This window comes from Rattus norvegicus, chromosome 1 (genome assembly GCF_036323735.1).
Source record: "Rattus norvegicus strain BN/NHsdMcwi chromosome 1, GRCr8, whole genome shotgun sequence".
In the NCBI taxonomy this organism is placed as follows: Eukaryota; Metazoa; Chordata; class Mammalia; order Rodentia; family Muridae; genus Rattus; species Rattus norvegicus.
Window position 1 is genome coordinate 16195046 of NC_086019.1, and position 24557 is coordinate 16219602.

A 24557-nucleotide genomic window follows, 5' to 3' on the forward strand; every position below is an offset into this window, starting at 1 on the left:
AAAATCCACTGCCAGTGCCTTTATTGAGATGAACAGAATGGACCTTTTCTGGATCCATCTAAGTCAGGGGTCATTAGTTGGAAGGAGGAAAACAAACATTCAGACTGGTTCAAATACAAAAGAGGAGGGCTAGTTCAACAGAGACAAGAAGCCGTCCATGACACTTAGAAACAGCAAACAGGTGCTGTGAGACTTGGGGCTCTGCAGAGTTCCTCTTTGTAGTCACTGAGTCTCTAGGCCCACGTTCACACCTCCACAGTAACCTTACAAGCCCAGGCCATTTCCTTACTCGGAGCTCAAATACTAGAAAGTGAGATTCTGGCCATTGCTCCATCCAGGAGACATCCTGTGGCATGCCCATTCAACACGTGGCTTCATCCAGTTCCGGCCCAGAGCTCTGGCCGAGGAGGTTTTCCTTGAAGATTTACCGTGATCGCATAGAACTCGCTGATTTTAATTACTCGAGGGAAACCATTTATCATCTGATTTCTCCCCTTGTGTGTAGGAACAAAAAGCCTACGAAGGAACTCAGAGAGCTGTTGAAATTCAAGGTCTGACACCTCATTGCAGTTACTGCGTAGTGGCTGAAATGTACCAGCCCATGTTCGACAGAAGAAGCCCAAGAAGCAAGGAGAGATGTGTGCAGATTCCATAAACTGGTCTGAAACCGGGAGCATATCCAAAAGAGGATGGCTTGTGCCTTGAACGGCTCACTTCTGTTTGATTTTCTTAGAGCATTGTCTACCCACACCTTTCAAGGGTTTTTTTTATTCATTCTTTCTGTTTATTTCAGTTATAAAGTAAATTCGAACAGATTCAAAAATAGAATTTCAAGAGGAGATAAAGAATAAAGAGCTTGTGGTAACAGACATCTTTAATCCCAGCACTAAGAGGCAGAATCAGGCAGATTTCTGTCTTTAGGGCCAGCCTGGTCTACATAGAGAGTTCCAGGCTAGCCAGGGTCACAGAGTGAGACCGTGCCTCAATAAAGTAAGATGTTAAGATAAAAATCTTCTATAAAATACAGAAGTTTATCTGAATATAGCAACCCTAACAATACTCTTTTTTTTCTGTTAAAATCCCCAAATAAGAACCAAAAAATTACAGGCATTTAATAAAATGTCGCAATGAGTTTTAAAGCATTATATACAGAAAATCCTGAACCAATGATTTTTTATACTCTATCAAGCCTTTTGCTTTGCCAGGGATATACCAATTTAATACTTTGTGTGAACGAGTATATTTCTGTACATTTCTATTTTAGATGAATATGTTTTTATTTTTTTATTTCTCATGAGGTATTTCTACTTAGTGAACTAACACTTTAAAAATAATCTCTCGTGGCTGTCTCTAAATTAATCTCCAGAATAAGATTTTCAATAACAGCATGTAAATAGAAGGAAGTCTTCATAATACAATTTCCCCTCACTTAACACCCAACCTTAGTATGACTACCCTTTCTGGCTTTGCTTTTAATATTGCCTTAGAAGGTAACCTATGCCGTAGAAGTGGAGTGTATATTTTTCAACAGCAAGGATAGAAAGAAGAAACAGCTAAGCCACAGTGATAACTCGGCAAAGTTATCATTCAGGCAAAGGGATCTCTCTGTTCTGGGAACAACTGGAGACCATATAGGAAACTTGGCTTGAAGCCAAAGGCACACTGTGGGTGCTTAAGTTGTTTCTGGGATTATAAGGAAAACCACAACCCTGCGAACTACACTGCCTCTCCTAAGCAAAGATTAGGTGGCCGAAGGCTCAGAAAGTGGCCAGCGTTGCTAAGTCTCTTGTTAGCTCTTGAACTTAGACTAGCTGCTCCTGAAAAGACATGTGGGAGAGAACATCTGTGGTCTTCATGAAAGGTGCTCCAACGTATTACTTCAGAAAGTACAGTCAATGTGTCTGTCTGCTTACATCTACCATGATAAATGGTAGTAGACCATTAAAAAATGTGGGAGACGTGAAAACCAAGAGTGAGGGCATCGTCCTGGCTGTTCTGTGTGTTCAAAAAACACTGGCTTTCACTCCTATTTTTGAATTATTCAATTTTTATTTCTTTAGTGGCTTAATACCTGCTTGGAGTTTCTTTGGGTTTTTTGTTTCTTTGAATGTTTGTCTTCTATTTTGTACGTTGGGAAGGGCGAGACTTGAGAAGGATAACCTGTCTTTGGGAATCAGGACCACGTGTGGTGGCAGCATTCATGTTGTAAGATGCGGTAGTCTAAAGCCTCATGATACAAAAGGCAATGAATGTATATGGATGTTGTCAGGTAACAGAGCTTTGCTTTGATTCTGTTTCCTTGGGGTCTGCCTTCTTGCATGAACACAGCCATGCTCAGATAAGTATAAAACCCTCTGAAAACCATTACCATGTTCACATTCTTGATCATGTTAACAACATACTGTCTCTGTACTTCAATAAATCTTACTTTGTACTTTACACACTGAAGTAGTTATTCGGTGTGAATCTGTCTGATGAAGTCCTTCTCAGTCACGTTGGTCTCACAGGGGTTACAGCTAGAAAGGAACCCTGCGAACAAGCCTCCAGGTGTTCACTGGGCATGCCCTTCCTGTGTGACATTGAGCAACTGAGGCAGATGTGTCTTCTGTCCCGCATCAGAAATCAGATTGTACCCAAGGCAGAGAGTCCTAGAAGTGACTCTATTTCATTGATTTAGACTTGAACTTACGAAACTTCCAGTCAGAAGATCTCTGAGGGAGACAAACACAAATGTGTGTGGTGTAGATTAGGTACTACATGAACCAAAGTAGTCTGTTTATTGTTCTTGCAACTTTCACACTGTCGGAAGAACATGCTGGAAAGGGTTTCTTTCCCTGCAGGGGTTTGTGTTCATTCTGATAAGGGCTCGACAGAGGTGGTTCAAATAAAGTACACGCGTTTTCAGAAAATTCTTTTTGGCTATACAAGTTCGTCCAATTTTCAGTTTCTTGGCTCTAAATATAAATGGAACTTCATTGCTACTCATTAGAATAGGCCTGGTATGATCCTCTCCAGGGGTCACAAGGCTACATAAATACTAGACCAAAGATCAATAGCTCTAAAAACAGGAGCAAAGTGTCTTTAATTTTACATCGAGAGAAGGTCTCACTATGTAGGTTTAGCCTCAAATGTCTAGTCCTCTTTCTCAGCCTCCCAAGGGCTGATACAGAAGGCACCAGCAAACAAGCCTGGCTCAAAGCACTTTTTCTCAATCCAAATTTAGACTAGAAATGGCCAGGGCAGTGTTAGTAAACAAACTTTTGTGAATCACTTCCATACTATCCTCAGGGCATAAGCTTTCTCCTTTGTACGAAGTCCAGCCAATAAAAACATCAACATTTTGCATGAAATTGATCTATTATTTTCCTCTCTTGCCCCTCCCCCAAAATTAAGACCCAAATGGAGGTTATCAATATTTTGCAACACTAGTGTGAAAGGAATTAAGCAGGCAAGATCATAACTAGCAACCCTCAAGATCTCCACAGCAGGCACCTGACTCCTTTAGTAGTGTTTTTGCTTTTCTTCCTCTTCCTCCTCTTCCTCCTCCTCTTCCTCCTCCCCTCCTCCTCCTCCACCTCCTCCTCTTTCTCTTCCTCTTCCTCCTCCTCCACTTCCTCTTCTTCCTCCTCATTTACAAAGTTGTCTAGGCTGGCTTTGAACTCTCTCTTTTTGTTTTTTGCTTTAAAAGTTACACTTTTCTTCTCTCTTTATCTTTTGTTTTGTTTTTTAAAAAGAACAGTCCCACTTTGTAGCTCTGACTGTCCTAGAACTCACTATGTAGGCCAGGCTGGGATCTGCTACCTCTGCCTCCCAAGTGCTGGGGTTAAAGTTGTATGCCATGGTGATGCCTAGCTTTTAATTCACCCTTTTTCCTGCATAGGCTTTGAACTTCTGCCTCCTGCCTTGACTTTCAAATAGCTGGGATCTCAGGCCTGTGCTACCAAGCTCTATACTTTAAGGCTATGATAGCTGAAGCCTGTTGCATGTAGCTTTGTGCTACTGCCTTTGCTCTGGGAAGTGGCCACCCTACCAGCTCCTACTTGGCTTCCCTTGAATTCTCAGATAAAAGACACAGACACAGTAGTTCCTTTTCAATTTGCCTTCTTGGCACAATTTCAGGGTGCTACTATCTCCCACCTCGTTAAGTATGCCCTTATCAATACTCTTAGCTGTGTGCCTCTCACTTGCCCCGAACTTCAGTGGCTAGTCCCATCTAGCCCCTGCCAAACATCCCTGACCACCACCTATATTAGTGGCCACAAGCCCAGCTCCTCCCGAGACCTCATATGACTGCTGGATTCTTCTCCCTCCAAAGCATGACAAAAACACCTCTCCTTCCTTGGGTCTCTCTTCTCCTCCAGGGACCCAGAAGTCCCTCCTGTACCTTCCACCTAGCAATACACCCACGGCTTTCTTTACTGACATCAAGAACCAATAGGGAACAGGACCTTAGCATCAAGAACCATCCCTACAACAGTCATTCCTCTTGCTTCTCATAAGAAGACCCTCAAATGTTCAGATGGGAAATAACTCACAAAGTACTAGATACAAACCCAATCTTGCCCTCAAGGGCAAGGTACAACTGTATCCTCAAAGTACACAGGTTCATCTCTCCTCATACTGCATGAGGAAACGCACACCAAAAGCCCTGGAAGGAAATCATCCTCGAGGATTTTCTTCACCAGCACGGTGGCTGGTACAGCACAGGCATGAGGCAAGAATATGCTGACTTGTTGGGTGACGACCGTTTACAGACATCGTTGGTACAGAAAGTCTCACATCAGACATCAGAAGCCTCTTTCCGACGCTTGAGGAATCTGCCCGGTTTGCACATCGTGGGAGATGCTGTTGTAGTAAGATATAAAAAATTTAAAAAGTATGTTGTCTTTTATCCCCACTAGGTCCGGCACTGCGGCGCCCCAAGATGTCTGCTGGATATCTTAATTCTCAGTCAGCAAAGCGTCTCACCCGCTCTGCTCCATCCCATACCACACTGCCGAAGGCCTCTCTCTGAGCCGTCAGCAATCTCTCTACCTATCTAGTTCCCAAGGCAGGTTTCCATGCCAGAAACACACATCCCAACTCCACGGCAGCCCAGATCAGCCGCTGCACACTCCATTACACTTAAATCTACACATGAGAGAACACACATACATACAATAGCCTTTGGCCCGATTGATAAGATATAATTGCCCACCTAAACATACAAAGCCCAATACACATCCATCCCTTAAAATCATCTGTAACAACCTGTAAAGGTACAGTGTGGAATCTTAACATCACCCGCCATATATATTCTCCTGCCACGGCTCCTCTCCCTCTCCTCCTGCCTCTTCCTCCTTTCCGTTCCAGTCTCCTCCTTTCCTTCAAACTTCTCTCCCTCCCATCCTTCCTTCTCCTCCAATGACAGGCCTCCTTCTATCCTGTACCTGCCCCTCACCTGTACTTTTCAAATTCAATGCAGAGAAGGTTCTGGTGAAGTCACCTGAGTCCTGAGTCCTGACTAGGCAGCTGTCCTTGGGGCAGTGGAATTAGCATCAAAATATAGATAGCTCCAGGGCAAACCACAACAAGACGCCATTTTTTTCCAACATCTCTTGCTACTCATATGTGAAATTTTACATGTATAAAGAATGTAAGTCACTAAATTATACATGCGTAAATACATACATGTGTGATCACTGCTCACATGAACACATACTACCCACCCTCTTTTTGTAGCCCAAGCTGATACTTGAAACCACAAAGAATGCTGAAACACATAGTTATGGTACTGTTTTTCTACATGTGTCTGTGATAAAGATTATTTTATAAATTAGACACAATGAGAAATAATAAAACAGAGCACTCAGAGTGTGTATAGTAAAACATATATAGTACATACATATAATAACACATGCATATAGTATTACACTATAATAAAATTGCGTAAATGTTATCTCTTTCTTTATCTGCCTCGTGGCAAGCCATGCAGAGGTTGGACAAACAGATAATTCATTTCCCACATAGTGGGACAACACAAGATGTCATAATGCTGAAACCCATTCTATAGCTTAAAATTTTAAATTTGTTTATTTGAGGATTTTTATCCAATATTTTTAAAGGGTGCTGACTTCAAACAATTGGGAGCTGGGAAAGTAAAATTATAGTGAGAAGATATTGCTGTGTATAAATATCTCCAATACATAAATTTCTTCTTTGCAAAGACATCACAGTTACTATTGCTGCCAATATGTAGTCTTTAGACTTGACTGCTTGTTTTCAATGTCATGTCTATAAAATCCACTGGCCTTTTGTTACATACCAATAGTTCATTTTTGAGTTAATGAATAAATTTTCTTTGTCTACTTACAATGGAATTCATAAAATGTACAGATGGGAATTTAGTTGTTTCCCACTCAGGAACTATTATAAGTAGATTTGCTTTTCGGTATGCCTGCTATAGATTTCTGCTTGCTATATAGCAGGGAATAGGTAGTAGGGTTTGAGTTGGTTAGTTTAAGTGAATACCACCAGCAAATAGTCTTCTAAAGTCATTGCTTCAATTTCAGTTTGCACCAGCAACATCAGAATTTGATTATTCTTCATCTTTGTAGGTATTTAGCATTGTTAACTTTTTTTTAATTTTGGTATTCCTGGTAGGAATTCTATATTCCATATGCACATCTGTATTTGAGTATATATATTGAAGAGACAGTCAGAAGAAACACGGAATTTGTTCAAAGGGTTATAGAAAAGATAGAATAGTTATAGCCATTGGGAGAAGGAACATTAATTAAAGTTCAGACTTGATTAAAGTCATCAGGCCAATAAAACTACAAACTAAAGGGATATCCTTTCTGAAGGAATGAATGAATGCTTACATCTGCAGAAAAAAATCATTTTCCTTGCTTGTTCTAGGAGAAGTTCTGAATGTCATTGAATTTTCTCAGATTTGATATCTATATAGGTGTCATTGACTGAATGTTTAAGACAGACAGGGTCCTTACCATGTCACAAGGTGGCCCACAGTCCTGCAGCTAGTATCAGGAGAAGGCTGCACATATAATGGTTAAGAGAAAAGTGGCTTAATCCAATTTAAAGCAAACTTGCCTTGCTTCGTGTTAATACCAAAGCCCTTAGCTCCCTTCCTGGACCAGTTGGCATAAGGATCCAGTCATACAGTTCTACATATGACTCTGTGAAGAAAACGAACCAGGAATTTCTTAACACAATTTTAGCAAACTCTGTGAAGAAAAGAAACCAGGAATACCCAGTGGTGATTACAGCACTTATGACTTATAATGGGTGCAGTTGGGATACACTAAAGCAGAAAGATTACAAACAGTAAGATTCGTCATCAAATAAGCAGCCGGAGAGTGCAAGTGAGAGTGATTCACACAACAGGCCAAACCTGTGACCAATGGCAGCATTTCAAGTGCTTCGTGGTGTAGGATATAGACTGGTGGTTTCCACCCAGGAACCAGGAAAGCCAGTTGGCCCAAGGTGAGCTTCATTTTCCTTTACGTTTAGTCATGGTGCTAAAACCCTAAGCAAGTATTAGCCAATGATTATCAGCAGCACCCAGGAGATGTAGAAAATAAAACGCTGGAAATGTAAATCCCAGGAATAAAGAGAAATCTTCCACCTTTACTATAATCCTTTGGTCTAATAGCTTTAATTAATTTTGTGAACTGTTTAATGTTTGTCTTACGGGGTTCATAGCATTCACGAGTTATGATTTTATATCAATTACATTTGAGAGACTTTTTATTAGATTTTGATAAATGTTAAATGTTTGAAAACATAGATGGATTAAGTTTGTAAAAAATTGTTATTACCTGTGCCAATATGCAATTATTTAAGGAAATGCTGCCTTTTAAAGAATACCATTTGTTGACCAAACTAAAAATGATTATTAATTGAACAGTAAATCGGGGTTGGGGATTTGGCTCAGTGGCAGAGCACTTGCCTAGCAAGCGCAAGGCCCTGGGTTCGGTCCCCAGCTCCGAAAAAAAAAATTGAACAGTAAATCAATAGTTACCATTAAGAGCATATTTTCTTTATGTACTCAAGCTCCTTAAACATTTTTTTAAATCTGTGAACTCGCTGCCCTGGGCTTCATGGCCTTAGCAACACTAAGTTCATTTCCAGTACTGGTGTCCTAATTATGAATCATTAAAGGTGTACGGAACACGTCTTGCACAGTACGTTCAGTTGTTGACACATAGAAACCATACTTGGGACATCTATTCTCTTGGCCAATACCATTCAGCTCTTGGGAAACATTTCTTTCCTATATTATACTACGCGTGGAAATAAAGCAGAGTAAAGATGGGAGTGGTGGTTCTGTCAGTAAAGCTTCTGCCACATAATACGGGGACCTCAGTTCAGATCCCCAGCACAAAGAGAAGGCCAGGTACAGGAGCAAGTTCAAAGGGAAGCCCTGTCTCAAAAAATAGGACGGAGTGAAAAGCACCGAACAAGGACCCATGGCTTCCACATGTGTATGCAAGTATGCACACACGTAGACATAGACGTGTGCACACATGCATGTGCGCGCGCGCGCGCACACACACGCACACACACACACACCACTTACACCCATCGTACATCTGTATAGAATTAGTATAGGTTCTGCTACTGAGTTTGACAAACCCAATAGCTTCATGCTTCCAGGGGGACAGTAAATGTCTTACTCGCTGGTCTATTGCTGCAGAGACACCGTGACCAAGACAACTTATAAAAGAAAACCTTTAATTAGGGGCTTGCCTAAGGGTAAGTGTTGGAGGGTGAGTCTGTGGCCACCACTGTAGGAGCATGGGAGCAGGCAGACATGATAATGGAGCAGTAGCTGGGAGGTCACCTTTTATCTGCACATTGGGGGCAGAGGGAGAGCTAGTGGGAAAACTTTGAGCGTTGGAAACCTCAAATCCCACTTACGCTATTTTGTTAACTTGGATCTTCTCTCTATGCCTTTTAGTTATCTGGATAAGAGTTTGTCAGTCTTTCCTCAAAGAACCAATTCTTTGTCTCTTTCTTTGTATTGTTTTATTTGTTTGTATTTTTACTGACTTCAGCCCTGAGTTTGGTTCTTTCTTTCGGCCTATTCCTTTTAGGTGCAATTTCTTCATTTTGCTCTAGAGCTTTCAGATGGTCGTTGTCACTCACATGAGATTGCTAGAATTGTTTTTATGAACGCACTTAGCGCTATGAACTTGCGTCTTCGAACAGCCTTCACTGTGTCTCCGTACGTTTGGGTGTGGTGCATACTCAATTTCATTCAATTCCAGAAAGTTTTCGCATTCTTAATTTCTGTCTTGACCCTTTTTTTTTTCACTTAGTAGAGAGTTGTTCACTTTCCATGATTTTGTAAGCTTTCTGTCATGTCTGCTGGTATTGGTATCCAGCTTTAATCCGTTGTAGTCAGATAAGATGCGAGGTGTTATTTCAATTTTCCTTTGTCTGTCGAGACTCGCTTTGTGTCTGAGTATGTGGTCAGTTTTGGAGGAAGTTCTGCGAGGTTCTGAGAAGAAGGTGCACTCTTTTGTGTTCGGGTGAAATGTTCTGTAAATGCTGTTAGGTCTATTTGGTTTATAATGGTGTCTGTTGGATATTGAAGTCTCTCACTATCAGTGTGTGAGGGTCAATATGTGATTTAAGCTGTTTCCTTTACGAACTTGGGTGACCATGTTTGGTGGATACATGTCAAGAACAGCAACATCCCCCTTATTGGATTTTTCCTTTGATCAGCATATGGTGTCCTTCCCTATCTCTTATGATTAGTCTTGAGTTTGGTCTATTTTGTCAGATGTTAAAATGGCTACGTTGGCTTGCTCCTTAGGTCCATTTGCTTGAAATATCTTTCCATCCCTTTACCCTTGATGTTAAGGTGGGTTTCATGGATACAGTAGAAAGATGGATCCTGTTTTCACATCCTGCTATTTTCAGCTTATGTAACAGTTTCACACACTGTTATTATGTGTCTTTTATTGGGTAATTGAGACCACTGTTGCTAGGAGAGATCAATGAGTAGTGCTTGTTGATTCCAGGGCTGGGATTATTTATTTCTTGCATTTTCAGCGTTGTCTTATAGCACTGGCTGTAAGGCTAGATTTGTAGATAAATGCTGCTTAAATTTATTTTTTTCATAGAATGTCTTATTTTCTCCACATATTGTGATTGAATGTTTTGCTGAGTATAGAAGTCTGCACTAGCATCTGTGGGCTCCTAGAGTCTCTATAAAATCTTTCCATGCCCTTCTGGCTTTTATGGTCTCCATGAAAAGATGAGTGTTCTTTCAGTAGGTCTGCCTTTATATGTTACTTGGTCTTTTTCCATTGCAACTTTTAACATTCTTTCTTGGTTCTCTGTGTTTACTGTTTCAATTATTATTTACCAAGGGGAATTTATCTGGCACTGTCTCTTATTTTGTATTTGCATGCCACTTTTTCTTCTTCCTCCTCCTCCTCCACCACCACCACCTCTCCTTCCTCTTCCTCTTCTTCCTCTTCTTTCTCTTCTTTTTCTTCATCTTCTTCTTCATCCTTTGGTTTTCCAAGACAGGGATTGTTTCTCTGTGTTGCCTTGGCTGTCCTGGAACTTGCTCTGAAGACCAGGCTGGCCTTTAACTCACAGAGATCTGCCTGCTCCTGAATGCTGGGATTAGAGGTGTGTGCCACCACCACTTGGCTGTACGCTTCTATCTTTTTATTTCCTATTTTTGTATTCTTTGGCAATTGTATGCATGTATACAACGTATGTTGACCATACCCACAACCCGCCTCTCTCCTTCCATCTGTCCCAGCTATCTCCCAACATGTCACCCTCCCACCTTCACATTCCACTGCACCTCATCCCAACCTACCGCTGACACACTTTTCTCCTGTAACCCCCTAATTCAACCAGTGCTGCCTGCTAAAACTATGACTGGTCTATTTGCATTGAACTTGTGCTGATTTTATGAACATAGTCACAACCATAGTGAGTTCATGAGAAGGTACCTACATTTTAAGGCGCATGTGTGAAGCAAATGGGCAACCATAACTTCCCCCATCACTTTGTATTCTGGTTAAGTTTCTAGTTAACCACCCACCCCGTTCTGTAAAAGCCTGTTACAAGCACCCTGGTTTTTTTACATCCCTAAGGATAATGTCTGCTCTGCCTGAGGCCCTGCTGAGATCCTGCCTCAGTGTGAGGAGGGTCCTGAGAAAGGCAGGAATGGGAATGGGGCTGAATCAATAATGACTCAGAGTCAGTAGCAGATGTAAGCTGCTCCCTGATGATTCTTAGAATTCTTTATTCTTCAACTTCAGTTTAATTGCTTGATAGCTTGATTCTTCCGCTTTCTTCCATTTTTATTGGTTATTTTATTTATGTACGTTTCAAATGTTATCCCCCTTCCCAGTTTCTCCTCCACAAACCCCCATCCCTTCCTCTCTCCCCCTCTGCCTCTATGAGGGTGCTTCATTCTTTAGCTTAATTCCTTCTTCCTTCTCACCCTTTGGCCTTTTCCCCTCTCATGCCGTTGCCTTCTTCCCACCAGAGAGCCTAAACCCACTTTGTTATTTGCTAAAGCTACAACATGAAGGCTTCGATCATTGTTAATAATTATCAAGAATTCTTAGATTTACATAAACTCTATGAGTCCCGGATCAACACTCTCAGCACCTGTTTCCTTAGGAACGAACCAAGCACAAAGCAAAAAGTGCCTTTCCTTATAGGTTTACACAGTCTGCTCTTTATGGGCAGCTGGCCACACCCCTTCCAGTTTTCTGTACAGCAGACAGCAGTCTTGAGTAACTGCTTCCATGGAAGAATAGAACAATGACAGACTACTAAAGTTAAAATGATCCCTTATAAGGTTTTGAATTTATGTAAGTTAAACAGTAAAAACAGCTCTCTCTAATGTCTTCCCAGGCATTGTCATCTTCGATTCTTCAATCAGCTAGAAAAACAGAGAACTAACTTTTATATGCTTCCACATCATCTTCTAACTCTCTACTCTTCATTCCTTATCTTAGCAATTCTATAGCTTCATGTACTCTCCTTCTAATGACCCTAAAGGCCAAGGGGAAGGCCCGCTCCTTGTCTTCCGCATTCCTCACTCCTGAAAACCACATCTGTATCATGTGTTATATCATGATTAGCTCTGAGTAGTGGAGAAAGTATATTCCAAGAAAGGAAGACTGGAAGTAGAGTAGTAAAGACAGCAGATCAACTGGAGGGGGGTGGCAATAGCAACCATCAGCACATGTGAGGGTCATGGGATCAAGGCCTGGTGATGCTCTGTTGGGTTGAGGGCCTGCGTCTGTTCTGCCACTTGGAGAGGCAGAATGCCAGGTGGGTAATGGGCCATAGGTAACTGCCAACACACCACTCCAAAGGTAGGAAAGCACAGTCTGAGGTGTGGGAAAGCCAGATCTGGTTTGGGGGGTCCTGGGGCCAGGGCCATTGGGTTCTCAGGCTCTTGGACATCCAGGCACCGCTGGGAGTCACAGAAGATCAGAGAATGGAGATAGAAGCCCTTAAGCTGAGAGCAGCATATAGCCCTGGGTTGGGGGAAGAGGGAGTGAACTATGGCTAGTCCCAGCAGAGATGATTGTCCTTAGCTTGATGACAGTTGTCTTGGTGTTGGTTGTGGCTAAGAGCACAGAGAGGCCTTCTACAGGAGATTAAGCTATGGTTCTATAGGCAAAGGTCCTCATAGCTCCCCAAGGAGGATCTTGGTGAAAGATACAGTCTGTAGTTCCAAACAGTTTGCTGTCGTGGCAGAAAATGGATTCATAAAAGTGGGATACATACCCCACTCCACAAGGTGGGCCTGAGATTAAATACATTTCCCAGGGAGGAATGTCTGGGAAGGGAAATTTATTGACTAAGCCCTCCAGGCCTCTAGGTAACTCATTAGCATGGTGAACTCTGCCTTGAGCTTACGTGACCACGGGTCATGTCTCTTTTATGTGAGAAGCATGGCACATGTTCCGAGTCAGGAGTTGCTTCAGGTGTATGGCCACTGAGTCTCCAAGCGTCTGGGTCTCGACCTGCTCTACCTTAACAACCTTCCTGGTGTGGCTTTATATCCCCCAATGCTTCAGGGGACAGGAACTGTGTCACACCACCGCTCACCCAGCCATGCAAAGCCCAGCATGGCCTACCCGGAATACAGCATGGCATTTACTTCTCAAGACGAAGAAGCTCTCCAATCACAGGGCTTCATTTGTGGAGCAGGTAAGTAGACAACTCATTCTTCCCAGCATACTGATCTAGCTACTCTTCCTCCTCATCTTCTTCCTCTTCTCGCTCCCTTCCTCCTCCTCTTATTTCTATCCTGTCCTTTTTCATTGCTAGAAATAAGTGTATTTTTTTAAGCTAAGTTAAATGCCCTCGCTCTTGTGCCTTTCTTGGACTTTTAACCCCTTCACATATGCCCCCAATTCTCTTTTTAATGTGAATTTTGGATAGGGAACTGTGTGGTGTAGGTATAGTAGAAACACTGCCTGACACAGGGTGTGCACACTCAGAAACCTGCTCAGCATACCGGGAAGAATGCTTTCTGCTTCTTTCGTTTTGATAGGTATCTCCTTCTATGTGCTAGAGAAGTTTTCTTCTATGGTTTAATGAAAATATTTTCTGTGCCTTTGACCCAGGCACAGAAAGAAGGCCCCTCCTTCTCCTATTCCTGTTATTCTTAGATTTGACCTTTTCCCGGTGTCCCAGATTTCCTTTATATTTGTACCAGGATACTTTTTAAGATTTTTTTTTTTTTTTGGAGCTGGGGACCGAACCCAGGGCCTTGCGCTTGCTAGGCAAGCGCTCTACCAAATCCCCAACCCCACTTTTTAAGATTTAACATGTTCTTTGGCTGGTGTAGCCATTTCTTTCTATTTGGTACTCAATGCCTAAGACTCTCTTTTCCATCTCTTGTGTGCTATTGGTGAAGCTCGCCTCTGAAGCTTCTGCTCAAGATCCTAAGTTGTTCATTCTCAAATTTTCCTCCATTTGGGTTTTCTTTATTGACTCTATTTTCACTTTCAGGCCTTGAACTGTTTTATTTATTTCCTTCCATGGTTTGTTTTTATAGATTTCTTTAAGGGATTTATTCATTTCCTCTGGAAGGACTTCTATCATAATTGTAACAGCTATTTTAAGGCCTTTTATCACGTATCAGTTATTTTGCAATACTCAGGGTCTACTGCAGTAGGGTTGCTGGGCTTTAGTGGAGATACATTGGCTGTTATTGATACTGCTTTTATGATGGTTTTGAGGCATCTGGAATTTGGAAAATTGTAATTCTAGCCGCCAGTACCTTGTCTTGTTTTTGCTAAGTGGCTATTTTGTTCCTTGGTTTTGTTTCCCTTCTCTTGTTCTTAGGAGAGAGTGGAGTCTGCGGATTGCTTGGTAGGATATTCTTAGATCCTGATAGGTGTGGCCAGTGGGAATTCCAGGTAAAATGTGTTCTAGGTATTGGGAGTTGACACTTAGGAATAGGGATATTCTAGGGAAGAGTGAAAGGATCCACGGGAGGGAGGAAAGCAGGCTGTTTCTTGTAGATCTACTTAGTGTTCTGGGAATTGTGGGCAGTGAGTAAGAAGAAGTCTTAGTAGGTAGTCTATTCCAGAGTCAAGGATGAGACTAGGTTGTTGGTCTTGGAGAATGGAGAGAGAAGTAAAGATCTGCACTTGGCCTGCTTGCCTCTCTGACTGGAGCAACCTTGGGTTCCCAGGAAGTACTTGCTGGAGTCGGGGGCCAGGATAAAGCAGTGAGACGGGTGAGTGCAGCAGGTGTCCTGTTGTAGAGCTAGAGGTGAGACAGGGGGTTGGATGCGGAGGGCTTCTCTGGCAAATGATAACCTGCCAACTTTCAAGTCACATAAAAAAAGCGTGGTTTATATTGTTTTAAGTTTTGGTCATGAGAATGCATTCGCCAGGTTTTGCAGAATAAGACATCTGACTTAATAGCGTGTCTGGTTTCCGGCACTCATCCATATGAAGCACGAACCTCGTAAGCCTGCTCCACTTATATCACTTCTCGTCGACAAGTCTGCTCTTCAGACCAAGAATCACCTCAAGAGATTCTCCATGTCAATGCTCACTCCCCTCCACCCCAACACATGCCCTAGAGGAAGTGAAATGAGACTCCTCTCATCCTCTTACATTGCTCAAGTGCCTTGATAGCATTAAAAAAAAAAAAAATGAAACCAGGTTCTGCCAGACATCTCTCTCTACACCTGGCAGCAGGAGGAGAGCCAGGCAGGCCTTTGATCCTAACACCTACTCATTCCATTTCTGTGAAGGTAAGGAACTTTTACTGCAAAAATTCACAGGCACTATGGTGCTCCCTCCACCAAGCTAACTGGGGGGAATCCCAATGTGCATGTGACATAGCAGGACACAGGTGTCCCACTTCCTGCTGGGGTTGGTCCAGCTGCTGGAAGTCATCCGCTTTACACACCCCCACAGAGAGACAGCTGACGAGAGAGCTCTTGGGGGAGCCTAGAATTCTAGATCCATGGAAGAAATTGGCAGCGCTGTCCCTGGATCTGTGAACACGTGTACTCACACATGTAGACGACTAGCTGCTTTTGAAAAATTAATGAAAGCTGAGACTCATCCAAGTGGCCCATCATGGGAGCAAGAAGGGCGTAGAAAAACTAGGAAATTCCATTTTTCTAAGATTCGGCATGGCAAGGGGAGTGGTGTTCTCATGAGGCCAGTGGTATGATTGGGTCCCAGTTGTCTTGAAGGAAAACAGCATCAGGGCTGATGGAACTAGAGAACTCCAGACAGAGCCATCTCTTAAAGACTGGCACAAGCTTGTGCAAGGTCTCCTGGCCCTCAGTATTGCTTATGTTTTCTTTTGTCTCACCCTGTCTTCCTCCTCGAAACCTCATTGTCCAGGACCCTTATTTCTACAGATTTAGGTCAGTTAGGGATATAACTCAATTTACCTAACTAGCTTACCTAACATTCATGACTTTCACCTTGTTTCAATTCTTAGCATCCCATGAATCTGCCCGTGTGTATAATTTCGGTGCTTGGAATGTGGAAGCAGGAAGGTCATGAGTTCAAACTCATCTTTGGCCACAGTTTGAAAACAACTTGGGCTACATGAGACCCGTCTCAAGAAAAGGTACCACCATAATAAAGTTTTGCTAATACCTAAGGAATTTCCTGAGCCTGCATAACCAGACACATTTTCTTAGAAAGCCCCTATACATTTCTCCCAAGGCTTTGGTTTTTGGGGTGTCTGGATGTGGAGGGGAAGGGGGAAGAAATGCAGAAGAGGTGAAAAGGACCTGCGTGAGAAACTACATCCTTTTGCATTGGGCTACTATGTTATGTTTCTCAGAATTTAACAAACTTGAAAAAAAAAGAGGTGCTTTCTCAAGGCAGTGTTAAAAGAAGAAGTAAAAATATTTATAAGGAAAGGTGAAGTTTTTGAACATAGAAAAATTCAAGTAAAAATGAGATAGTGTTTTGTTTTGAAAAACTCAGCAAAACCTGAAAGCTTTGCTAATCAGATGTGTTTCCATGTGTGACACTGTAGGAAATTAGGCACACATACCACTGCACAGAATGAGAAATTCGACAGTAGGACATCCCCCAAAGTCAAGCTAGGTGTAGTCAACAACAAAATCATAGGATATAAAGACTGGAGAGATGGCTCAGTGGTTACCTATGTACTGTTCTTACAAAGAACCTGAGTTTGGTTCCCAGCATCCATGTCAGGTGTCTCCCAACTGGACACCACTGGCCTTGGTAGACGTGTGCACTCATGACTATACTACACACACACACACACACACACACACATACACACACACACATTCATAAATAAATTACAAGATACAAATGTTTGCTAATTATGTGTAAGATCTATAACATATAGCATGCAATGCATTATATGTAATGTATAAATAATACACATATAAAGGAGGACTTAAACCAGCTATGAATTGGAAGCTACCGAAAAATGTAATGATATAAAGCCCTGAGAACCACAGTACAGTGGCTGCCATGTACTGCACGGGAATTAGAATATACTGATGTGAGGTATTATTGATTATTCTCCCCATATGTCAGCTCATCCTTTTCAGGGATGAGGTAGACTGCCTGAGGTACTTTTTAGCCTTCTTTGCAGCTAGGCAAACTTACACACTTCAGCTCTCACCAAACAGAGTGAGTGGAATCGGTCCATCTACCTGCCAGTTCGTCCTCTGAACAAGTTGCTTTTGAATCACTACTGATTTTTTTATTTTCTGTTTCTAAAGCCATGGGGCTGTCTGGTCAAGATGTCTTCACTCATGGGTCCTGAATGATTTCAGGGAATAGGATCCACTGACTAGTTCTGTGCTGGTAAAAAATAAATATCTGTCAGACTTAAGCCAGAGTCCTTGTATCCCCTTGACAGCTCACTATTTACCCTAAGTGATACAGAAAGGGAGTGTGGCACCAGTGTAACCAAAGCCTAGAGCAGTGTCTCCCAGCCTTCCTAATGCTGTGACCCTTTGATTGATACAGTGCCTCACGCTGTGGTAACCCCCAACCACAAAACCATCTTTGTTGCTACTTCATAACCTGTGATTTTGCTACTGTTATAAGTCATAATGTAAATATCTGTGTTTTCCAGTAGTTTTAGGAAAGCCCTGTGGAAGGGTCATGTGACCCCCAAGGGGTCACACCCCACAGGTTGTGAACTGCTGCTCTAGCGTGTGGCCTTGGTACTGTGAGGACGATAGGAACAGAATCTTTTTTTTCCATCTTTATTAACTCGGCTATTTCTTACTTACATTTCAATTGTTATTCCCTTTCCCAGTTTCCAGGCCAACATCCCCCTAACCTCTCCCGCTCCCTTTCTGTATGGGTGTTCCCCTTCCCATCCTCCCCCCATTACCGCCCTCCCCGCAAGAATCACGTTCACTCGGGGTTCACTCTTGGCAGGACCAAGGGCTTCCCCTTCCACCGGTGCCCTTACTAGGCTATTCATTGCTACCTATGCTGTTGGAGCCCAGGGTCAGTCCATGTATAGTCTTTGGGTAGTGGCTTAGTCCCTAGAAGCTCTGGTTGCTTGACATTGTTGTTCATATGGGGTCTCAAGCACCTTCAAGCTCTTTTAGTCCTTTCTCTGAATCCTTCAATGGGGGTCCCGTTCTCAGTTCCGTGGTTTGCTCCTGGCATTCGCCTATGTATTTGCTGTATTCTGGCTGTGTCTCTCAGAAGAGATCTACATCCGGTTCCTGTCAGCCTGCACTTCTTTGCTTCATCCATTTTCTAGTTTGGTGGCTGTATATGTATGGGCCACATGTGGGGCAGAATCTGAATGGGTGTTCCTTCTGCCTCTCTTCTAAACTTTGCCTCCCTATTCCCTCCCAAGGGTATTCTTGTTCCCCTTTTAAAGAAAGAGTGAAGCATTCCCATTTTGGTCATCCTTCTTGAGTTTCATGTGTTCTGTGCATCTAGGGTAATTCAAGCATTTGGGCTAATATCCACTTATCAATGAGTGCATACCATGTGTGTTTTTCTGTGATTGGGTTACCTCACTCAGGATGATATTTTCCAATTCCATCCATTTGGAAGAGAATCTTAATGAAGGATTGTTTCAATCAGGTTGGCCTGTGGACTTCAGAAGAGACAGGGTTCCTTGGTTATGTTAATTGATGTTGAAGGACCTAGGCTAAAATCATGCTGCCATTCCTTGGCTTTAGGTTCTGGGAAGCATAAAAAGAAGAAGTGAATTGAGTGCAAGCGTATGAGCATTCATTCTCTCTCCGCCCTTGACTGGGTGGACCAGCTGCTTCCAGTTCCTGCTGTCTTGACTCCCTCAAAATGGTGGACAACCTGGACTTGTCTGAAATAAGCCTTAACTTTCCTTGTTCCTTAATTTGCTTGTTTTATCAAGTAGTGGGAAATGAAAGAAGGACGATGGGAAATTGATGATGGTGGAGACCCAGGCATTTCACACTAAAGATCCGATGCCCTGCTGTCACATTTGGTCAAAGCATCACCTGCAGTCAGTGAGAACACGTAGGCCCCCTTCCGTTCCTCGGTGGAAGCCATTGGAAGTCAGGAGAAAGTTGAAATGCAACAGCTGTCTTGCTATTTTGTAGAAATGTTTCCTTTAAAGAAGGAAGGCAAGACATGGCAAGCCTGCAAGTGGGGCTGAACAAAACTAGAAACCCAGAAGGATGGGGCAGGCACGACTTGACAGAATAGCTGATAACACCACCCAAGTGGAGGGAGAGAAAACTGTTGCACACAGGCTCTTCAGGGGCCTGTCAAGACTCCTCCGCTGTCGTGAGCAACCCTTGGGCAAGGAGACCTGTTTTCCTACACAACCTCATATTTTTTCAGGTGATCTTAAGGCAACTGCTACTCAAAGAAGAAAAGAAATCTGTCAAAAGACAAGCATGCCATGTCCGACTAAAGGGCTGGGTATAGAAAAGAGCTGTGAGGGTCTTCATTGGCACAGAGAGCTGACAGGCAGTATAGCCACACTGACAGGAAACAGGGTTGCTACAAAATGCCTCATCTTCCAAACACTGTTGCTTTCCCAAGATTCAATTAAAACTGTTTAGATTTACCAAAACAGCTCATAAGATGACATGGGTGGGAGGTAGCTGGGGAGGAGGAGAGGAGAGGATTTTTTTTCTTACTTCCTGGGTTTTAGGAATCTGTCTCCATAAACTGCCTGCTATTACACAGGGATTGCTCCTACATAGAGAAGTTTAAGGGTGAGACACCAGGCTAACGGTAGACTATAACATGGCGGCAGAATATCTTCTTTCTCAGAGACAAGGCTGACCACCTGACCAGAGGGTTTCCAATTACACCCGGAAGTGATTTGCTCCCATTTTTCCTTCCCTGTAAAGTCTGATAGCAGACATGGCGTGTGAAGTAGATCTCTAGGGTGCCGACGGGCTGCCTTCTCAGTGGGTCTGAATTAAGTACAGCTGAAAGATTCAAATCCAGGAAGTCTGCCCATTAGCTTTTGTAGTGACAGGCAGCAAAACTCTGGTGTTCTAGTTAAGGGAGCAAGTGGACTTGATCTCAGTAAAGTTTGAATTCTTTTGTAAGAAACAGTGTTACCTGTTGAAACACAAAGGGAGGCAAAGGAAACATTTAAGAAGCCCACAGTCCTGGCCACACGGAAGTATGATAGGCTACGAGAGCCAAACCAAATAGAGATGTGTTCATGCCCCTGGGGGCAAAGCACTGCCTTCCAAAGCATGCCAACATGCCATGTGTTTACTCGTCGCTATGACGGTTGGCTGATGGAATACTAAGACCGCTCAGCCTCCAGGAGAGGAAGTCCAGGTTCCCGAGTCAATGCTGCTGCGATCCTTTCCTCATTTCAGTCCCAGAATGGCTGACGAACAGAACTTCAAGAGGACACGCTGGCTTTCCCTTCGTGGTGGGGCAGTTATAGACACAGGAGTGGAGACACTGACAATCAGGAGGCTCTCTCCCTTCTAGTCCGCGTCAGGACCTCAGCCTCCGTAATGGTATTCTCTCACCTCAGTTAATCCCGTCTGGAAACTCCCTCATGACTTGCCCAGAGCTTCGTCTCTGGGTAACTGAAGGTTCTAACAAGCTGACAATATTAACCCTCAGAGCTACAGGGGACTCAATCCCTACCATAGAGGTACTTGTTCATGAGCACACTGAGGGGAAGGGGATGTGTCTGGGAAAGAGACTGAAGGGGGGGGTTGGGGATTTAGCTCAGCAGTAGAGCGCTTACCTAGGAAGCGCAAGGCCCTGGGTTCGGTCCCCAGCTCTGAAAAAAAGAACCAAAAAAAAAAAAAGAGACTGAATGGGTCACATTTTCAGGGTGAATCCCCCTTGCTTATGGATCCCAAATATTGTGCGGTCCATTTGTTCCACAGAATTATCTACTGGGAAAGTACTGGGAAACACTACAAAAGAACTCCTTTGAAACTAGGAATGGCACGTTTGGCACATAGCCAAGTGCAGGCCCAGGGCACGTTCTGACAAAGGAGAGGGGAGGGGATTCTTGAAGAATCAAGAAGATAGGGAGTGGAGGCCTGAGTCAATGGCCTCATACCTTGGGGTTGGACAGTCTTACAACCACCCGGGTCTGGAAGGATGGAGAATTGCTCAGGCATGCATCAGGCAATTCTAGTTTACCTTTTAAAAGGGTGTGTGAGTGTCAAGATGGGGTCCATTTGGCTTTTCCTGAGGTCCAAAGGACATGGTTGCATGACGTACAGTCATGAGATGCTCCTCCGGCTTTATGGCTTGAAAGAACAAACCACATCTACTCATGATGGAGCCCTCACATCCATCGTGTGAGCTACGGAGTCTCACAGGCAGGCTTTCAGCCTCCCGCTGTCTAAGCCAGTTGCGTTTTCCAGACGAGGCTAATTATTTGCTGGCGAGGGTAGGAAAGGGTCTTGGCTTCTATCGAGGCATGCCATGGGCTTCCTGTTGGGTGCCAGGCCTGCTGTTGCCTCCTTCCTTCTAATTTTCATAGACGTCCAGAGTAACCTTTCTAAAACTAAAATTAGAACAGGCTAAAGTCTAATCCTCAATCCATTCGATCAGGATCCTTTAGCCAATAAACACCAAATGTGTCCAGTTTTAAACCACGAAGCACAAGACGGAGAGCAAAGCTGAATGAGACCATTGTTTATCCCTTGAGTCCCCAGAACAGGTGTGTCCCTGGCAAAGTAACTTAAGGGGCCCTGATTCTTACTGGTACTTAAAAACTTGTTATCAGACCGTCACCCTTTGGATGACGTTGTGCAGTTTTCTTCCAAACTTGTCTTTACAAAACAGGAAGAGAGTTTTCTTCTAGGATAGATTTCAGCCCCAAACTTGTCCAATACTGTCGATACTCTATCTCTCTATATATAAATTATTATGGGTTCCTTGACCCAAAGAAGGTGAAGATATTATATATTTTGAAATTAGGTTTGTAAGGAATATGACTTCAAACTTGAGTTTTTGAGTTCAGCTAATGTGGTTTTTTTTCTTCTTTTCTTTTCTGACTCTGTTTATGAATCTGGCAGCTTTTAACAGTCACTCCTAAGAAAGCTTCCATAATTTTCTTACTTTAAATGTGTGTGTGTGTGTGTGTGTGTGTGTGTGTGTGTGTGTGTGTGTGTGTGAAGGTTTCAGCCCTGTTTTTCAGTGCTTCCCCAAAGGACAGAAGAGTTGTCAGGAACTGTAGAAGATGCGGTCTTTAATCTACTTAGAAGCGACCGAGCTTGTCAGCACTTAGTAAATGCTGGCAGGAGACAGCATCCTGAGTCAGACAAAGGTCTTTTGACAGCATCGGAGAACACCGTCATGGAACGGTTCAATGTCTAGTGCATCTAGGTCGGGACCCAACCATCATGTGCTAATTACCTTTAACATGTTATCCTGAGTGACAGCCAGGAGCAAAAGCACAAAGCACCAGGTAAAAATAAGGCCATATTGATCTGAAAAGGAGAAGCTTTGGGTAACGATAATGTATTGATTTTAGGTCATCGTCTACACGGAGCGTACCCTACTAACACCTGATGCTAAAACGCGGGGAACTACGTGTGTGGAACATGTGAACTCTTGGTTCAACCTTCTCAGCGGTCGTTGCCAGTCTTAAACATTTCCAAGGTTGTTTCTTTGTTTTGAGGAGAGTGCGTTAAATATTTTAAGTGAATGACGGAGCATATTTTACTTGAGAAAATTGGAGCCGACCAGCCGAAGGTTGGGAAGGCTGAAAAGCAAGAATGGCTGAACTGTCTGCTGACCCCTGCTTTTTTTCCCCACCAGTGGGACAGAAAGATGCGTGATTAAACAGATCTGCCCACAGGTGTCGATTTCAGCCACTTCTTCCATGGCGATCGTTAGAAGAGTCTTACCCCAAAGGCTTTGAGAATGAACAGTGCCTAACCACCGGAACCGAGCTGACACTGCTTGGGAAGTGAAACATCTCTGCTGTCTGGAGGGAACCAGGTCTTCTGGGTGTCTGGATTCCCCGGGGATTTCTCACTGAGGTGTCATTAACAGCTTGGTTTACCACAGGGCATGGCTCTCCAGGAGCCTTTTGTTCTGTTAGCAGCCACCTTGGCAAACGTGAACACTTCCCTACAGACAAGAACCTTTAATTTGAGAGGCGTGAGAGGGAACTATCGGTGCCTTAGTCCTTGACCACCTGACTTCCCACACTGTGCACAGCCAGAGGAGAAGGATCTGGGGGAGAAGTGGGTTACAGCACTGGAAGCAGGCCTGCCCGCCAGAGTCCCATTCATTCTGCAATGTATTTCTCACAAGTCCAGAGGCGATGGCAGAGACCCCAGTTGAGCCCCGATTTAAGACCTACTGGCTCGTGCTCGCTTCGGCAGCACATATACTAAGACCTACTGGCTCAAATGACCACAAGAGCAGCTTTCTGCTTTCATATTTGTTAAATCCACTCGTCTTAAATCCATGCGACGATAAGAATCAGCTAGAAATTTGGCCAACGCCACAGCTCAGCCATCCCCACTTGAGACTCTCAGCCTATGAGCCTTTCGTGAATATCTGTGGTGATTCTTGTCACTTTATGACACTGACGCCCAAGGGAACACGGGTGAGGGTGGACACTGAGAAGTCACCAAGGAGTAATAGTGGGTATTCAAAGACAAGGGTATGAGGATGAGAAGGAACCAACGGGGCCCTGGCTCAGTGCGTGCAAACATCCAACTGTTTGCCAAAGACTTTGTTAACCCACTACTAACCCCATGGGTGGGGAGCAAAAGAGTCAAGGAAATGCACTCAATCAATGTACTTCCAGATCAAGGGACAATACTGGAAGATCACTGATAGAACTTTAAGGCCACTGAGCATATCGGACATTAGTGCCCTCAAACATTCAACATATACATGAAGAAAGCCTTTGCTTCCTGTCTCAGTTGTTTTGTTTCCTCTTGGATATACGGTGATGTTCAAACACAAAGCTGGCATGGTGGGAACCTAGAACACGCTTTTAGCAACTTAAATATCAAGAGGAAGCTCTTGGAAGGATAGTAATATCTGTTTGGCATTAGAGTGGGAATACATGGGCCGTAGTCAGCTATGAAAACTGCACAGGTTTGGGTAATGGGAAGCTGTCGAAGGCACTGCGAGGAGTATGTAAGGTATAGTGAGGCAACCAGCCTTCGTACCAGTGTGAACCAGATAGTCTTTTGGCCAATGGCATTGCAGAAGCGTTCTCTCTCTCTCTCTCTCTCTCTCTCTCTCTCTCTCTCTCTGTGTGTGTGTGTGTGTGTGTGTGTGTGTGCTATGTCTATGTCTATGTCTGTGTGTCTATGTCTCTGTCTGTCTGTTTCTGTGTATCTATCTCTGTGTGTGTGTCTCTCTGTGTGCCTGTCTCTCTCTGTTTATATGTCTCTGTGTGTGTGCGTGTGTGTGCTGTCTATGTCTGTGTCTGTGTGTCTATGTCTATGTCTCTGCCTGTTTCTGTGTACCTATCTCTCTGTGCATATGTCTCTTTGTGTGTCTGCCTCTCTCTGTGTAAATGTCTGTGTGTGTGTCTGTCTCTGTGTGTCTGTCCCTCTCTCTCAGTGAGTGAATGAGTGTGTGTGTGTGTGTGTG

The 24557-nt window shown here is 43.5% G+C and overlaps 1 protein-coding gene and 1 long non-coding RNA gene across 6 annotated transcripts in view; one reads left to right on the forward strand and one right to left on the reverse strand.

Annotated features, from left to right (window-relative positions):
- Il22ra2 (interleukin 22 receptor subunit alpha 2) overlaps positions 1 to 24557 on the forward strand; it is a 55772-nt gene that overhangs the window by 22808 nt on the left and 8407 nt on the right. For 3 of the 5 annotated variants that reach the window (XM_063270279.1, XM_063270275.1, XM_063270277.1), the window contains 2 exons: positions 506 to 20622; positions 22112 to 22401. In XM_063270279.1, the coding sequence (XP_063126349.1) occupies positions 506 to 655 (150 nt within the window). In that variant the 3' untranslated portion in view covers positions 656 to 20622; positions 22112 to 22401. Of the gene's footprint in view, positions 1 to 505; positions 20623 to 22111; positions 22402 to 24557 lie in introns of those variants that run through there. The other 2 variants (XM_063270284.1, NM_001003404.2) reach the window with 2 other exon arrangements.
- The window catches only part of LOC134482580 (uncharacterized), a 91488-nt gene that overhangs the window by 19016 nt on the left and 47915 nt on the right, over positions 1 to 24557 (reverse strand). The gene's annotated exons all lie outside the window — the stretch shown is intronic.